This window comes from Oncorhynchus gorbuscha, linkage group LG23 (genome assembly GCF_021184085.1).
Source record: "Oncorhynchus gorbuscha isolate QuinsamMale2020 ecotype Even-year linkage group LG23, OgorEven_v1.0, whole genome shotgun sequence".
In the NCBI taxonomy this organism is placed as follows: Eukaryota; Metazoa; Chordata; class Actinopteri; order Salmoniformes; family Salmonidae; genus Oncorhynchus; species Oncorhynchus gorbuscha.
In genome coordinates this window covers 55,934,864-55,948,922 of record NC_060195.1, presented here as the reverse complement: position 1 = coordinate 55,948,922, position 14,059 = coordinate 55,934,864, and the positions used below count along the sequence as shown (strand labels likewise).

At 48.8% G+C, this 14,059-nt stretch overlaps 1 protein-coding gene across 3 annotated transcripts in view; it reads right to left on the bottom strand.

Annotated features, from left to right (window-relative positions):
• LOC124011435 (zinc finger protein GLI2-like) overlaps positions 1 to 14,059 on the bottom strand; it is a 95,064-nt gene that overhangs the window by 8,166 nt on the left and 72,839 nt on the right. For all 3 annotated transcript variants that reach the window (XM_046324803.1, XM_046324802.1, XM_046324804.1), the window contains one exon: positions 12,141 to 12,290. In XM_046324803.1, coding sequence (XP_046180759.1) covers positions 12,141 to 12,290 — 150 coding nt within the window. The remainder of the gene's footprint in view (positions 1 to 12,140; positions 12,291 to 14,059) is intronic.

The following is a 14,059-nucleotide window of genomic DNA, read 5'->3' as shown; positions in this document are numbered from 1 at the left end:
AAACTGAGAAATCAGGGAAGAAAGGCCTTGGTCAGGGAGGTGACCAAGAACCCGAAAGTCACTCTGACAGAGATCCAGAGTTCCTCTGTGGAGATTTGAGAATCATCCAGAAGGTCAACCATCTCTGCAGCACTCCACCAATCAGGCCTTTATGGTAGAGTGGCCAGACAGAAGCCACTCCTCAGTAAAAGGAACATGACAACCCTGTTGGATTTTGGCTGCAGTCACTGCCAAAGGTGCTTCAACAAAGTAGCTGTGCGCCAGAAGAGGAAAGAACTGATCCCAGCCATGAAAGCTGCCAGAGCTCGCGGGGACATTGCTTACATCCGCTATGACAGGCTCATTGTCCACCCCCTCTCCCAGAAGCCTGGAAGGGATGAGAATGCCAAACCTATGGGTTCATAGCTTCAACAACGCAGCACACACACCACACACACACACACACACACACACCAATTGATTAATGACTTGCTAAATGTATATTTTTTTCTCTTACTTTGTTTGCTCTCTCCAGTATTATGTCTGTATCTGATAAGCTACCCAGGAAAGGGCTGAAAATAGCCCATATTAATATGTGTAGCCTTAGAAATAAGGTTCCTGAAATCAATAACTTGCTAACATCAGATAACATTCATACATTAGCCATTTCTGAGATTCACTTAGATAATTCATTTGATAATACAGTAGTAGCAATACAAGGATATAACATCTATAGAAGAGACAGAAATGCTTATGGGGGACGTGTTGCTGTATATATTCAGAGCCATATCCCTGTAATGCTTAGAGAAGTTCTTATGTCAAGTGTTATTGAAGTGTTGTGGTTGCAGGTTCACTTGGCACATCTAAAGCCTTTTCTTTTGGGGTGTTGCTATAGGCCACTTACATTTACATTCAAGTCATTTAGCAGACGCTCTTATCCAGAGCGACTTACAAATTGGTGCATTCACCTTATGACATCCAGTGGAACAGCCACTTTACAATAGTGCATCTAAATCTTTTAAGGGGGGGGGTAGAAGGATTACTTTATCCTATCCTAGGTATTCCTTAAAGAGGTGGGGTTTCAGGTGTCTCCGGAAGGTGGTGATTGACTCCGCTGTCCTGGCGTCGTGAGGGAGTTTGTTCCACCATTGTGCTAACAGTCAGTATCTAAATAATATGTGTGAAATGCTTGATAGTGTATGAGATGTAAACAGAGAGGGCTACTTTCTTGGGGACCTGAATATTGACTGATTTCATCAAGGCGTCCGCTCAAGAGGAAGCTTCTTACTGTAACCAGTACCTGTAATCTGGTTCAGGTTATTAACCAACCAACCAGGGTGTTTATAAACACTACAAGTACAAGATCATCCAAATATATTGATCACGTTTTTACTAATGCTGTAGAACTTTGTTCTGAAGCTGTATCCGTACCCATTGGATGCAGTGACCACAATATAGTGGCTACATCCAGGAGAGCCAAAGTTCTAACAGCTGGACCTAAAATAGTGTATAAGAGATCATACAAAAGATTTTGCTGTGACTCTTATGCGGACAATGTTAAAAATATTTGTTGGTCTGATGTGATTAATGATGAGCATCTAGACGCTGCACTTGATGCATTTATGAAATTGCTTCTTCCAACTATTGAAATGCATGCACCTGTTAAGCAACTCACTGTTAGAACTGTGAAGGATCCATGGATTGATGAGGAATTGAACAACTGTATGGTTGAAAGAGATGTAGCGAAAGGAGTGGCTAATAAGTCTGGCTGCACATCTGACTGGCTGACTTACTGCAAATTGAGAAATGATGTGACTAGACTCAACAAAAAAAGAAGAATAAACTGTATTATGAAGCCAATATCAATGATATTGTAGCGACCCGCACAGACAGCTGTGTGTTATGTGTTAGGCTAGGAGGTGGTTGTGTTGTACTGACCAGTACACGGTGTTCGCGGGGTCCAACCTGTCAATCAACCTGCTATCTGCCAATCATGGGAATGCCTGGAATGTTCTGATGCCGGGCATCCTGGTGGTTGGTGGAGTGGCGTGGAGGGGGGGTTGGGCAGGGGGGTGGAGCATTGGAAGTTAAGACCAGGTTCAGCTTTTGTTCTCTCTCTCTTACGTCTGGGCTTCACAAGAGAAGGTCACGATTGGCTTGTGTCATCTATTTGGCGTGTGCTACGGCCCAAACAGTAGCCTGGGTAAAGTTGGTGTAATAAACCGTCAATTCGTAAACTCAAGCCTCTGTCTGGACAATTGTTCCTTTATGATCTAGTCGGGTCATTACATTGGTGTCAGAAGTAAAAACGTTGATACAAGTTAGCCAGCTAGCTAGCTGACTTATGTGGCTAGCTACCGTAGGTGAGAACGGGGATGGAAAATGCTTCGAGGGAATCCGAAAGTGAAGGTGGAGGTAGGGGACGATTATGGCCAAGGAGCTGCATGTGAATGGACGTCGGGGCTCTGTCTGAGGAGATCGCCAGGGCGTCGGAGCGCAGAGGCCGCTTGAGGGAGGACGTTAGAGCGATGGCGGCTGAAGCGGGCATGAGTGCTTCGTCGAATGTATTTCGCGCGGATTCTGGTGGGCGGACCGTTGATACAAGTGACATCGACGTGGTGATGAGGAATCTGGGACGCTCAGGATGAGGAATCTGGGGCTCAGGATGTAAACAAACATGGCGGCGCCCAGTTCCCGGCTGCGTCCGTATCTGTTAAGACCCCGAAGTATTCCGGTAAGGCGGATTGGGAAGCTTTTCATGCTCAGTTTGAACTGTTAGCTCATTTTAGGGGTGGTCGGATGAAGAAAGGGCACTGCAGTTGGCTTTATGCCTCACGGATGAAGCTCTGGCCTGTTTGATATTGATTAGCCCCGAGGACAGGCATGATTATGGGGCTTTAGTGGGAGCACTGAGGAGGCGCTATGGACAGTGTGTACAGCCCGGGCTACTGCGCTCCGAACTGAGTAATAGACGCAGGCAGCCTGGAGAGCCTCTACGGGTGCTAGCTAATGACATTGAGAGCCTCTCTCGGCGGGCATATGCTCACATGCCCCCTCCGTGCAGAGCGAGCTAGCACGGGACCAGTTCATACAGGCGCTCTCTCCTACGGAGCTGCGCATACAGACCCAGCTGGCTCATCCTGAGTCATTGCAGACAGCCTTGGAGATGGCTTTGGAGAGGGAGCTGGTGTGGGCTGGGGCTTCAGCTGGGGCTTTGGTGGGGGTGCAGGGAGACACACCCTCTGTGCGAGCTGGGGGGCAGAGCAGCCCGGAGCCGGAAAAGCCTGCTTGGGTGGCCGAAATGACAAAACTCATTCGTGCTGTGTCGCTACAGGCGGAACGAAACACACGCCCTGGTCCCAGGGTCTGCTGGGGTTGTGGCCAGCCAGGCCATCTGCGCCGAGTTTGCCCCATGTCCCCCAGAGCTCAGGGAAACGGCTCGGGGTCCGCATAGACCGGGTAGTGCGGACCCCTGGCTTTCTATCCCAACCACCATCATCTTCTGGAGGAGCCCACCGGCACAGACGGGGAAGCAAGGCTCCACTTCCCCAGAAGCAGACGAGGGCAAGCGGATGGAGCCTGTTGTTGTGGTGGGCCGGACCTGTGTTGGGGACTTTTGTCATGTCCCTGTCACTGTGGAGGGGGTGCCCTGCTCCGCCCTGGTGGACACTGGTTCCACAGTAACCCTGGTGAGGCCAGATATTGTGCCAGGTTGGACTCAGTGTGAGCCTACAACTGTGCAGCTCCGCACAGTCACAGGTGAGCTGGCACCCATGAAAGGGAAGGGAATAATGACTCTGACAGTAGGGGGCAGGACTGTGCGTCATCCTGTGTGGGTGGCGGCTGTGCAGGACCCTTGTATCCTGGGGTTGGACTTTCTTAGGAGCACAGGCTGCCAGTTAGACCTAAATAGGGGCACACTGAGCTTCCAGGGAGGGACGGAAGTCACCATGGCCCCCTAATGTCACATTCACTCAACCCAACAAACCCTTTACTCCAACAGTTAAAGCAGCAGAGACTCATGGCTGCGCCCCTCCCCCACAGCTGTGTGTGACTTTTCCCCAGTCCCCTGTCACCTACAGCGGTGTGTTACATTCCCCCAGCTACCTCCATGACACAGCCCTCTGTGAGCCCGGGTCGCATCCCCCCAGCCCAGCTACCCCAGATGGGAGAGGAGAGGACACTGTCTGCAGTGAGGGAGATATGGGGGAGGAACTGTGTTGGTCTTGACCCTGAGCAGCAGGAACGGTTGTGGCAGTTGCTGATTGAATTCAGAGACAGCTTTGCGTTGAGTGAGGAAGAGGTGGGTCAGACTCATCTGGTGCAGCATGAGATCGACACAGGTGATGCTCGACCCATCAAGATGCGTCCCCGCCGTATCCCGCTGGCACGCCAGGAGGCGGCAGACAAGGCTGTGTTGGAGATGCAGCGGGCAGACTTCATTGAGCCCTCAGACAGCCCCTGGGCGGCGCCAGTCGTCATGGTTCCGAAGAAGGGGGGCAAGCTGAGGTTCTGTGCGGACTACAGGCGGCTGAATGAGGTAACCAGGAAGGACTCATACCCCATACCACGTATCGATGAGTCGCTGGACCTGGTTAGGGGGTCCTCCTGGTTCTCCTCACTAGACCTCCGCAGTGGCTACTGGCAGGTGCCCCTCTCCCCAGAGGCCAGAGCCAAAACTGCGTTCTCCACTAACAGAGGACACTGGCAGTTCAAGGTCCTGTGCAACGCTCCAGCTACTTTTGAGCGTTTGATGGACAGGGTGCTGGATGGCATCCCCCGACAGCAGTGTCTGGTATACCTCGATGACATCCTGGCCCATGGCAGCTCCTTCCAGTCAGCCCTGGGGGCGCTACGGCGTGTGCTGGAGAGGGTGGCTGCCGCAGGTCTGAAGCTCCACCCCGAGAAGTGCCACTTCATGAGGAGAGAGGTGTCCTTCTTGGGCCACCGAGTGGGGAAGGAGGGGATCAGCACCATGGAGGACAAGGTAGGGGCTGTCAGAGACTGGCCCACCCCCACCGACCAGCGTCAGCTGAAGAGCTTCCTGGGCCTGGCCTCGTACTACAGGAGGTTTGTACGGGGCTTCTCAAGCGTTGCTGCTCCACTGAACCGCCTGCTGCCGAAGGACAAGGCTTTCACTTGGACAGTGGAGTGTGAGGAGGCGTTCAACACCCTCAAACGTGCACTGATCGAGGCCCCGTGCTCGCCCCCTGACCTCACCTTGCCCTTTATCCTGGACACAGACGCGAGCAATGTGGGCATGGGTGGGGTGCTGGCCCAGGTGGGGCCAGAGGGGAGAGAGTGGTGGCGTACTTCAGCAAAACATTTGACAAACATGAGCGCCGCTACTGTGTCACCCGGTGGGAGCTCTTGGCTGTTGTGGCTTCCGTCAAACACTTCAAGTACTACCTGGGTGGTCTGCCCTTTACTGTAAGGACTGACCACTCTGCTCTCCAGTGGCTCATGTCTTTCAGAGAGCCAGAGGGGCAGGTGGCACGCTGGTTGGAGGAGCTTCAGCCGTATGACTTCACGGTGGTGCACAGGGCAGGGGCACGCCACTCCAACGCCGACGCCATGTCCCGTCGGCCCTGTACTGCAGACGGCTGCCGCCACTGTGAACGGAGAGAGGGACGGGAGAGAGAGCTGCGGGCAGAGGAGGGTGTCTGTGCCACAAGTGTGTCGGGCGAGCGGGCCTGTCTGCTGTGAGCTGCAGACTGTCGACGTGGCTGAATGGCGGCAGCAGCAGGGACGGGACACAGACCTACAGCCAGTGCTACAGTGGGTAGAGGCGCAGGTGAGGCCACCATGGGAAGAGGTGACAGCGCTCTCACTCGCGACCAAAGGGTTGTGGTCGAAGTTTGAGAGACTGCGGCTGGCTGATGGCGTGCTACAGCGGGCATGGAAGGAGTCAGCTACGGGAGAGGAGAGGTGGCAGGTGGTGGTCCCAAAAGCATTGCGGGAGGCTGTGCTCCAGAGTACTCATGGGGGGTGGGGACTGGACACTTTGGGGTCACAAAAACACTGCGCCGTCTCCATCAGGGCTTCTACTGGGGGCAGCACAAGAGGGATGTGGAGGACTTTTGTCGCCGCTGTGACAACTGCACAGCGAGAAAGGGCCCCCCAGGCCGCTCTCATGCTCAGCTACAACAGTTCCCAGTGGGGGCTCCCATGGAGAGGGTGGGAGTGGATGTAGCTGGGCCGTTCCCCACCACAGACAGTGGAAACCGCTGGGTGCTCACGGCCATGGACTATTTCACAAAATGGCCCGAGGCCTATGCTCTGCCTGACCAGGAGGCAGAGACCATCGTCGACGCCCTGACAGCGGGGATGTTCAGCAGGTTTGGAGCTGCAGAGTCCATCCACAGCGACCAAGGCAGAAACTTTGAGTCCCGTGTGTTCGCCACCATGTGTGAGAGGCTGGGTATGCACAAGACCCGCACTACTCCTCTCCATCCTCAAAGTGATGGCCTTGTGGAGCGCTTCAACAAAACGCTTGGACAGCAGCTGGCCATCGTCTCTTCCAAACACCAGCGTGACTGGGACAAGCACCTGCCTATGGTCCTCATGGCATGCCGCTCCGCTGTCCAAGACTCCACTTCCTGCACGCCTGCCCTCCTCATGCTGGGGAGAGATCCGCACCCCTGCGGAGATGGCGTTTGGTCGGCCCCTGGATAGCCCTCATGTTCCTCCGGGGCCGGAGTATGCCCGGAGACTCCAGGACCGCCTGGAGACAGCCCACACCTTCGCCAGAGAGCAGCTGGTGAATGCAGGTGTGAGGCAGAAAAGGAACTATGACGTGCACACCCGGGGAAGGCACTTTGTGGCTGGGGAGCTGGTCTGGGTCTACAGCCCCCTAAGGAAAAAAGGCAGATGCCCCAAGTTGGACAGTCACTGGGTGGGACCCTGCAGTGTCCTGGAGAGGGTAGGGGAGGTTGTGTACCGGGTGCAGCTTCCTCCCAGGGGGAGAAAGGTGGCACTGCACCGGGACAGGTTAGCCCCATACAGAGAGGCCTCTTCTCCCCAAACCCCAGGAACCCCCACAATTCCCCTCTCTGGCAATGACATTCTCCAGGCACCCACCCTCAGGTGCCGCAGACAAGGCTCCAGACAGCCCACTCCCCTGTCTCCCCCTGTGTCACCGCGTGGTTCCCCAGAGCCACGGACTGTATTACCCGTTCCCGCTTCCTTGTCACCCATATCCCTGCCTTCATCCCCTGGGTCCCAGAGGGGCACTCTGCGACCATCACGACCACGCAGGCAAAGGAGACCTCCGGGTCGCTTCAGAGACTTTGTTTGTTCCCTCGGGGACGAGGGACTTTGTGGTGGGGGGGCTGTGTAGCGACCCGCACAGACAGCTGTGTGTTATGTGTTAGGCTAGGAGGTGGTTGTGTTGTACTGACCAGTACACGGTGTTCGTAGGGTCCAACCTATCAATCAACCTGCTATCTGCCAATCACGGGAATGCCTGGAATGTTCTGATGCCGGGCATCCTGGTGGTTGGTGGAGTGGCGTGGAGGGGGGTTGGGCAGGGGGGTGGAGCATTGGAAGTTAAGACCAGGTTCAGCTTTTGTTCTCTCTCTCTTACGTCTGGGCTTCACAAGAGAAGGTCACGATTGGCTTGTGTCATCTATTTGGCGTGTGCTACGGCCCAAACAGTAGCCTGGGTAAAGTTGGTGTAATAAACCGTCAATTCGTAAACTCAAGCCTCTGTCTGGACAATTGTTCCTTTATGATCTAGTCGGGTCATTACAATATAAAGAACGATGGAAAAAACCTTTGGAGTACTTTAAATGAAATTATGGGCAGAAAGACTAATTCAACTCCACCTTTCATCGAATCAGATGGCTTATTCATCACGAAACCATTTGATGTTGCCAATTATTTTTATGATTATTTCATTGGCAAAGTGGGCAAACGTAGGCAGGAAATGCCAACAATGAACAGTAAGCAATTGTATTCATGCATAAAAAAAAAACAAATAATGAAAGAAAAGCATTGCAAGTTTGAATTTTGTAAAGTTATGTGGGAGAAGTGGGACATTTTTTGTTATCGATCAATAATGACAAACCTCCAGGCATTGACAACTTAGATGGAAAGCAACTGAGGATGGTAGCTGACTCTATAGCCACACCTATCTGTAATATTTTTAATCTGAGCCTAGAGGAAAGTCTTTGTCAGGGCTGGAAGGAAGCCAAAGTAATTCCGCTACCCAAGAGTGGTAACGCAGCCTTTACTGGTTCTAACAGCAGACCTATAAGCTTGCTGCCAGCTCTTAGCAAACTGTTGTAAAATATTATGTTTGACCAAATACAATGCTATTTCTCTGTAAACAGATTAACAACAGACTTTCAGCATGCTTATAGAGAAGGGCACTCAACATGTACTGCACTGACACAAATGACGGATGATTGGTTGAAATAAATTGCAATAAGAAGATTGTGGGAGCTGTACTGTTAGATTTTAATGCAGTCTTTGATATTATTGACCATAACCTGTTGTTGTGTTATGGCTTTTCAACCTATGCCATGTCGTGGATTCAGAGCTATCTATCTAATATAACTCAAAGGGTTTTCTTTAATGGAAGCTTCTCTAATGTCAAACATGTAAAGTGTGGTGTACCGCAGGGCAGCTCTCTAGGCCCTCTACTCTTTTCTATTTTTTACCAATGACCTGCCACTGGCATTAAACAAAGCATGTGTGTCCATGTATGCTTATGATTCAACCATATACGCATCAGCAACCACAGCTAATGAAGTCACTGAAACCCTTAACAAAGAGTTGGAGTCTGTTTTGGAATGGGTGGCCAGTAATAAACTTGTCCTGAACATCTCTAAAACTAAGAGCATTGTATTTGGTACAAATCATTCCTTACGTTTTAGACCTCAGTTGAATCTGGTAATGAATTGTGTGGCTGTTGAACAAGTTCAGGAGACTAAATTACTTGCCATTACTTTAGATTGTAAACGGTCTTGGTCAAAAACATATACATTCAATGGTTGTAAATATGGGGAGAGTTCTGGCCGTAATAAAGAGGTGCTCAGATTTTTTGACACCATACTCCAAAAAGCAAGTTCTGCGGGCTCTAGTTTTGTCTAATCTTGATTATTGTCCAGTGGTGTGGTCCGGTGCTGCAAGGAAAGACCGAGTTAAGCTGCAGCCCAGAACCGAGCGGCACGTTTTGATCTTCATTGTAATCAGAGGGCTGATATAAATACTATGCATATCAGTCTCTCTTGGCTGAGAGTTGAGGAGAGACTGACTGCATCACTTATTTTTATAAGAAACATTGTGTTGAAAATCCCAAATTATTTGCATAGTCAACTTACACACAGCTCTGACACACACACTTATCCCACCAGACATGCCACCAGGGGTCTTTTCACAGTCCCCAAATCCAGAACAAATTCAATAAAGCGTTCAGTATTATATAGAGCCCTAATTGCATGGAACTTCCTTCCATCTCATATTGTTCAAATAAACAGCAAACCTGGTTTATAAAAATAAAGCATCACCTCACGGCACAACGCCTCTCCCCTATTTGAACTAGATAGTTTGTATGTATGCATTGATATGTAGGCTACATGTGCCATTTTAATGTATGTACAGTGGGGAGAACAAGTATTTGATACACTAACCGATTTAGCAGTTTTCCTACTTACAAAGCATGTAGAGGTCTGTAATTTGTATCATAGGTACACTTCAACTGTGGGAAACGGAATCTAAAAGAAAAAATCCAGAAAATCACATTGTATGATTTTTAAGTAATTAATTAGCATTTTATCGCATGACATAAGTATTTGATACATCAGAAAAGCAGAACTTAATATTTGGTACAGAAACCTTTGTTTGCAATTACAGAGATCATATGTTTCCTGTAGTTCTTGACCAGTTTTGCACACACTGCAGCAGGGATTTTGGCCCACTCCTCCATACAGACCTTCTCCAGATCCTTCAGGTTTCGGGGCTGTCGCTGGGCAATACGGACTTTCAGCTCCCTCCAAAGATTTTCTATTGGGTTCAGGTCTGGAGACTGGCTAGGCCACTCCAGGACCTTGAGATGTTTCTTACGGAGCCATTCCTTAGTTGCCCTGGCTGTGTGTTTCGGGTCGTTGTCATGCTGGAAGACCCAGCCATGACCCATCTTCAATGTTCTTACTGAGGGAAGAAGGTTGTTGGCCAAGATCTCACGCTACATGGCGTCCATCCTCCCCTCAATACAGTGCAGTCGTCCTGTCCCCTTTGCAGAAAAGCATCCCCAAAGAATTATGTTTCCACCTCCATGCTTCACGGTTGGGATGGATTTCTTGGGTTTGTACTCATCCTTCTTCTTCCTCCAAACACGGCGAGTGGAGTTTAGACCAAAAAGCTCTATTTTTGTCTCATCAGACCACACGACCTTCTCCCATTCCTCCTCTGGATCATCCAGATGGTCATTGGCAAACTTCAGACGGGCCTGGACATGCGCTGGCTTGAGCAGGGGGACCTTGCCTGTGCTGCAGGATTTTAATCCATGACAGTGTAGTGTGTTACTAATGGTTTTCTTTGAGACTGTGGTCCCAGCTCTCTTCAGGTTATTAACCAGGTCCTGCCGTGTAGTTCTGGGCTGATTCCTCACCTTCCTCATGATCATTGATGCCCCACAAGGTGAGATCTTGCATGGAGCCCCAGACCGAAGATGATTGACCGTCATCTTGAACTTCTTCCATTTTCTAATAATTGCGCCAACAGTTGTTGCCTTCTCACCAAGCTGCTTGCCTATTGTCCTGTAGCCCATCCCAGCCTTGTGCAGGTATACAATTTTATCCCTGGTGTCCTTACACAGCTCTCTAGTCTTGGCCATTGTGGAGAGGTTGGAGTCTGTTTGATTGAGTGTGTGGACAGGTGTCTTTTATACAGGTAACGAGTTCAAACAGGTGTGGTTAATACAGGTAATGAGTGTAGAACAGGAGAGCTTCTTAAAGAAAAACTAACAGGTCTGTGAGAGCCGGAATTCTTACTGGTTGGTAGGTGATCAAATACTTATGTCATGCAATAACATGCTAATGAATTACTTAAAAATCATACAATGTGATTTTCTGGATTTTTGTTTTAGATTCCGTCTCTCATAGTTGAAGTGTACCAATGATAAAAATTACAGATCTCTACATGCTTTGTAAGTAGGAAAACCTGCAAAATCGGCAGTGTATCAAATACTTGTTCTCCCCACTGTATGTAGTTCTGTCCTTGAGCTGTTCTTGTCTATTGATGTTCTGTATTATGTCATTCTGTATTATGTTTCATGTTTTGTGTGGACCACAGGAAGAGTAGCTGCTGCATTGCAGCAGCTAATGGGGATCCTAATAAAATATCAAATGTACTGAGTAAATGGTCTGAATAATTAAGTAAATGTGTTATTTGAGTTTGACATTTTTTATACATTTGCAAAAATGTCAAAATCAGATTGTTGCTTTGTCACTATGGGGTATTGTATGTAGATTGGTGATGGGAAAAAAAACGATTTAATCCATTTTAGAATAAGGCTGTAACGTAACAAAATATGTAAAAGGTGAAGGGGTCTGAATACTTTCCAAATGCACTGTTTATAGTCACCAATCCTAACTTTAGAAACAAATCTCCCCTTGACATCAGTGCATGATTTATGAGAAAACTTAAGGATTTGGCCTGAAGAGAGAAAAGTCTTAGATGTTGTACATGAGGGACTTACAATACAGTACCGTAGAGGATATATCTAGGTCTTACTGTAAGAAGGACCCATTGCCCTTACTGAAACTACTAACAAACACCCTACTAACCAGCTTAGGGACATCCTCTATGTGAATATGTAATGTAATCACACTGTAAGCATATTTTCATTCCCTTTCAAGAATGATCACGTGAAATATGGAGAAAAGCCCAAACGGCATTTCTAGATTTGTGTGTGTGCAAGCATGCACACATCTGTGTGTGATTCTCTGTGAGTGTGAGTGTGTGTGTGTGTGTGTGTGTGTGTGTGTGTGTGTGTGTGTGTGTGTGTGTGTGTGTGTGTGTGTGTGTGTGTGTGTGTGTGTGTGTGTGTGTGTGTGTGTGTGTGTGTGTGTGTGTGTGTGACGGTACACTCTACAAATGTTTAGAGAGGCAAATGCTCAGCGAAAGGCCGAGCCTGGCGACGATCAGTTACTCACGGTACACTTGTGTGGCTTCTCCCCCGTGTGTCTCCTCATGTGAACCACCAGCATGTACTGGGCCTTAAAAGGCTTCTGCTCCCTGGAACACTCATCCCAGCGGCACACAAACTCCTTCTTCTCCCCGTGGATGTGGTCGTTGTTGATGTGCTGTGGGGGAGACACGCCCGGATGACACGTGTTAATACCTTTCTGGATCTCTACAGCCTGTGAGACTTGCGGTCCCGACCAGTAACAACCCCCAGCCCCTGCTCCCTAAACACTTGTGTCGAACTAAGGGATTGGATCGGTGTAAAGCAACCGTCATTCAGTTGTAGTATGTCTTTTAAATCTACATAAGTGCCGAAGGGGAAGGGGCGGGGTTTTCTTTCTGTGCATGGCCTTTGACTTCTCCCGATGTTAATAATGTTGACATATTTTGCAATACTCATCTCAAATGTATATACTGTATTCTATTCTACTGTATTTTAGTCTATGCTGCTCCGACATTGCTCGTCCAATTATGATATATTCTTAATTCCTTTACTTTAGATTTGTGTGTATTGTGTGTAATTGTTGTGAAATGTGTTAGAAATGACTCGTTAGATATTACTTGTTAGATATTACTGCACTGTTGGAGCTCGAAACACAAGCATTTCGCTACACCCGCAATAACATCTGCTAAACGCGTGTATGTGACCAATACAAGTTGATTTGATGTTTCTCTCCCCACAGAAGTCCCTCTGAGGTTGTCTTTTTTATTAGGCCTCTAGCTGTGTTCTGTTCTGTCTGTCGTTGAGTGTATTTGTACTACTTAGAGAACACACTATCAACAGGAGACAGAGGTTCTCTATTAGAACAAACTCAATTTCAAGTTGTGACAGAGGCGGAGCAGCCATTTGCCTATCAAAGAAATGAGGAGTAACGCCATCAATCAAAGTTTGCCGTTAACTTTCCGTTTGTCAGACAGTGAAGGAAAAAGACGTGCTTGTGTTGTCGGGACGCACAATAGGCAGTGCGGCTCTGTTTGATGAGTTCCACTAGTCTACTTTTTTTTCCCACAAGAGGGGTTCTACGGTTAGGGAAATTAAAATCAATCATCCAACAGGCAAATGCTCCTTTGCTCCGCTCTGTTTGTATGTGTCTAAAGGGGCAGCCTCTCAACACTCTCATTTAATGGAATTGCCCTGTGACGGATTTCCAACTCTCTTATCCAAGACTGATGTGGCATCCCCGCTGGCTGGCGTGCATAGCCTAGGACGAATGGGTCTGGACAGGTATTGTGCACCTCCCTCATTAGGGCTGTAGTGGTTGAAGTGCGGGGGCCCAGTGAGTGTGGAGGGATTACAACTCAAACACCGCTGTTTCCTGGGATCCTTTGATGAACACATCTGCAGAAAAGGACTTAATACCCTGAGAACATCAGGAATGACTAACAACAAGGTAACCAATAGGATGCTTGAGTTTCAACCGTGCAGCAACTAAAGAAACTTTTTTCCTTGCAAGAGTTCAGCGCTAACAAGCATATTTGCATTCACATATACACACACACACACACACACATATACACACACACACACACACACACACACACACACACACACACACACACACACACACACACACACACACACACACACACACACACACACACACACACACACACACACACACACACACACACACACACACACACACACACACACACACACACACACACACACACACACACACACACACACTTTGGTGACAAGGACCATCATTGTACATATTCCTTAGGCTACTCTCTCTACATGTTGGTTAAATGTCTGGCCCATGATAATTAAGCCAAAGACACATGGCGGTTGAGCGTGCGTTGACTGCTCTCTCAGACAAGCAGCTCTTTGTCCATAACTGCCTAACCTAAACCGTCCTGGCCTATCATTAGGAAGGTGTTTGTG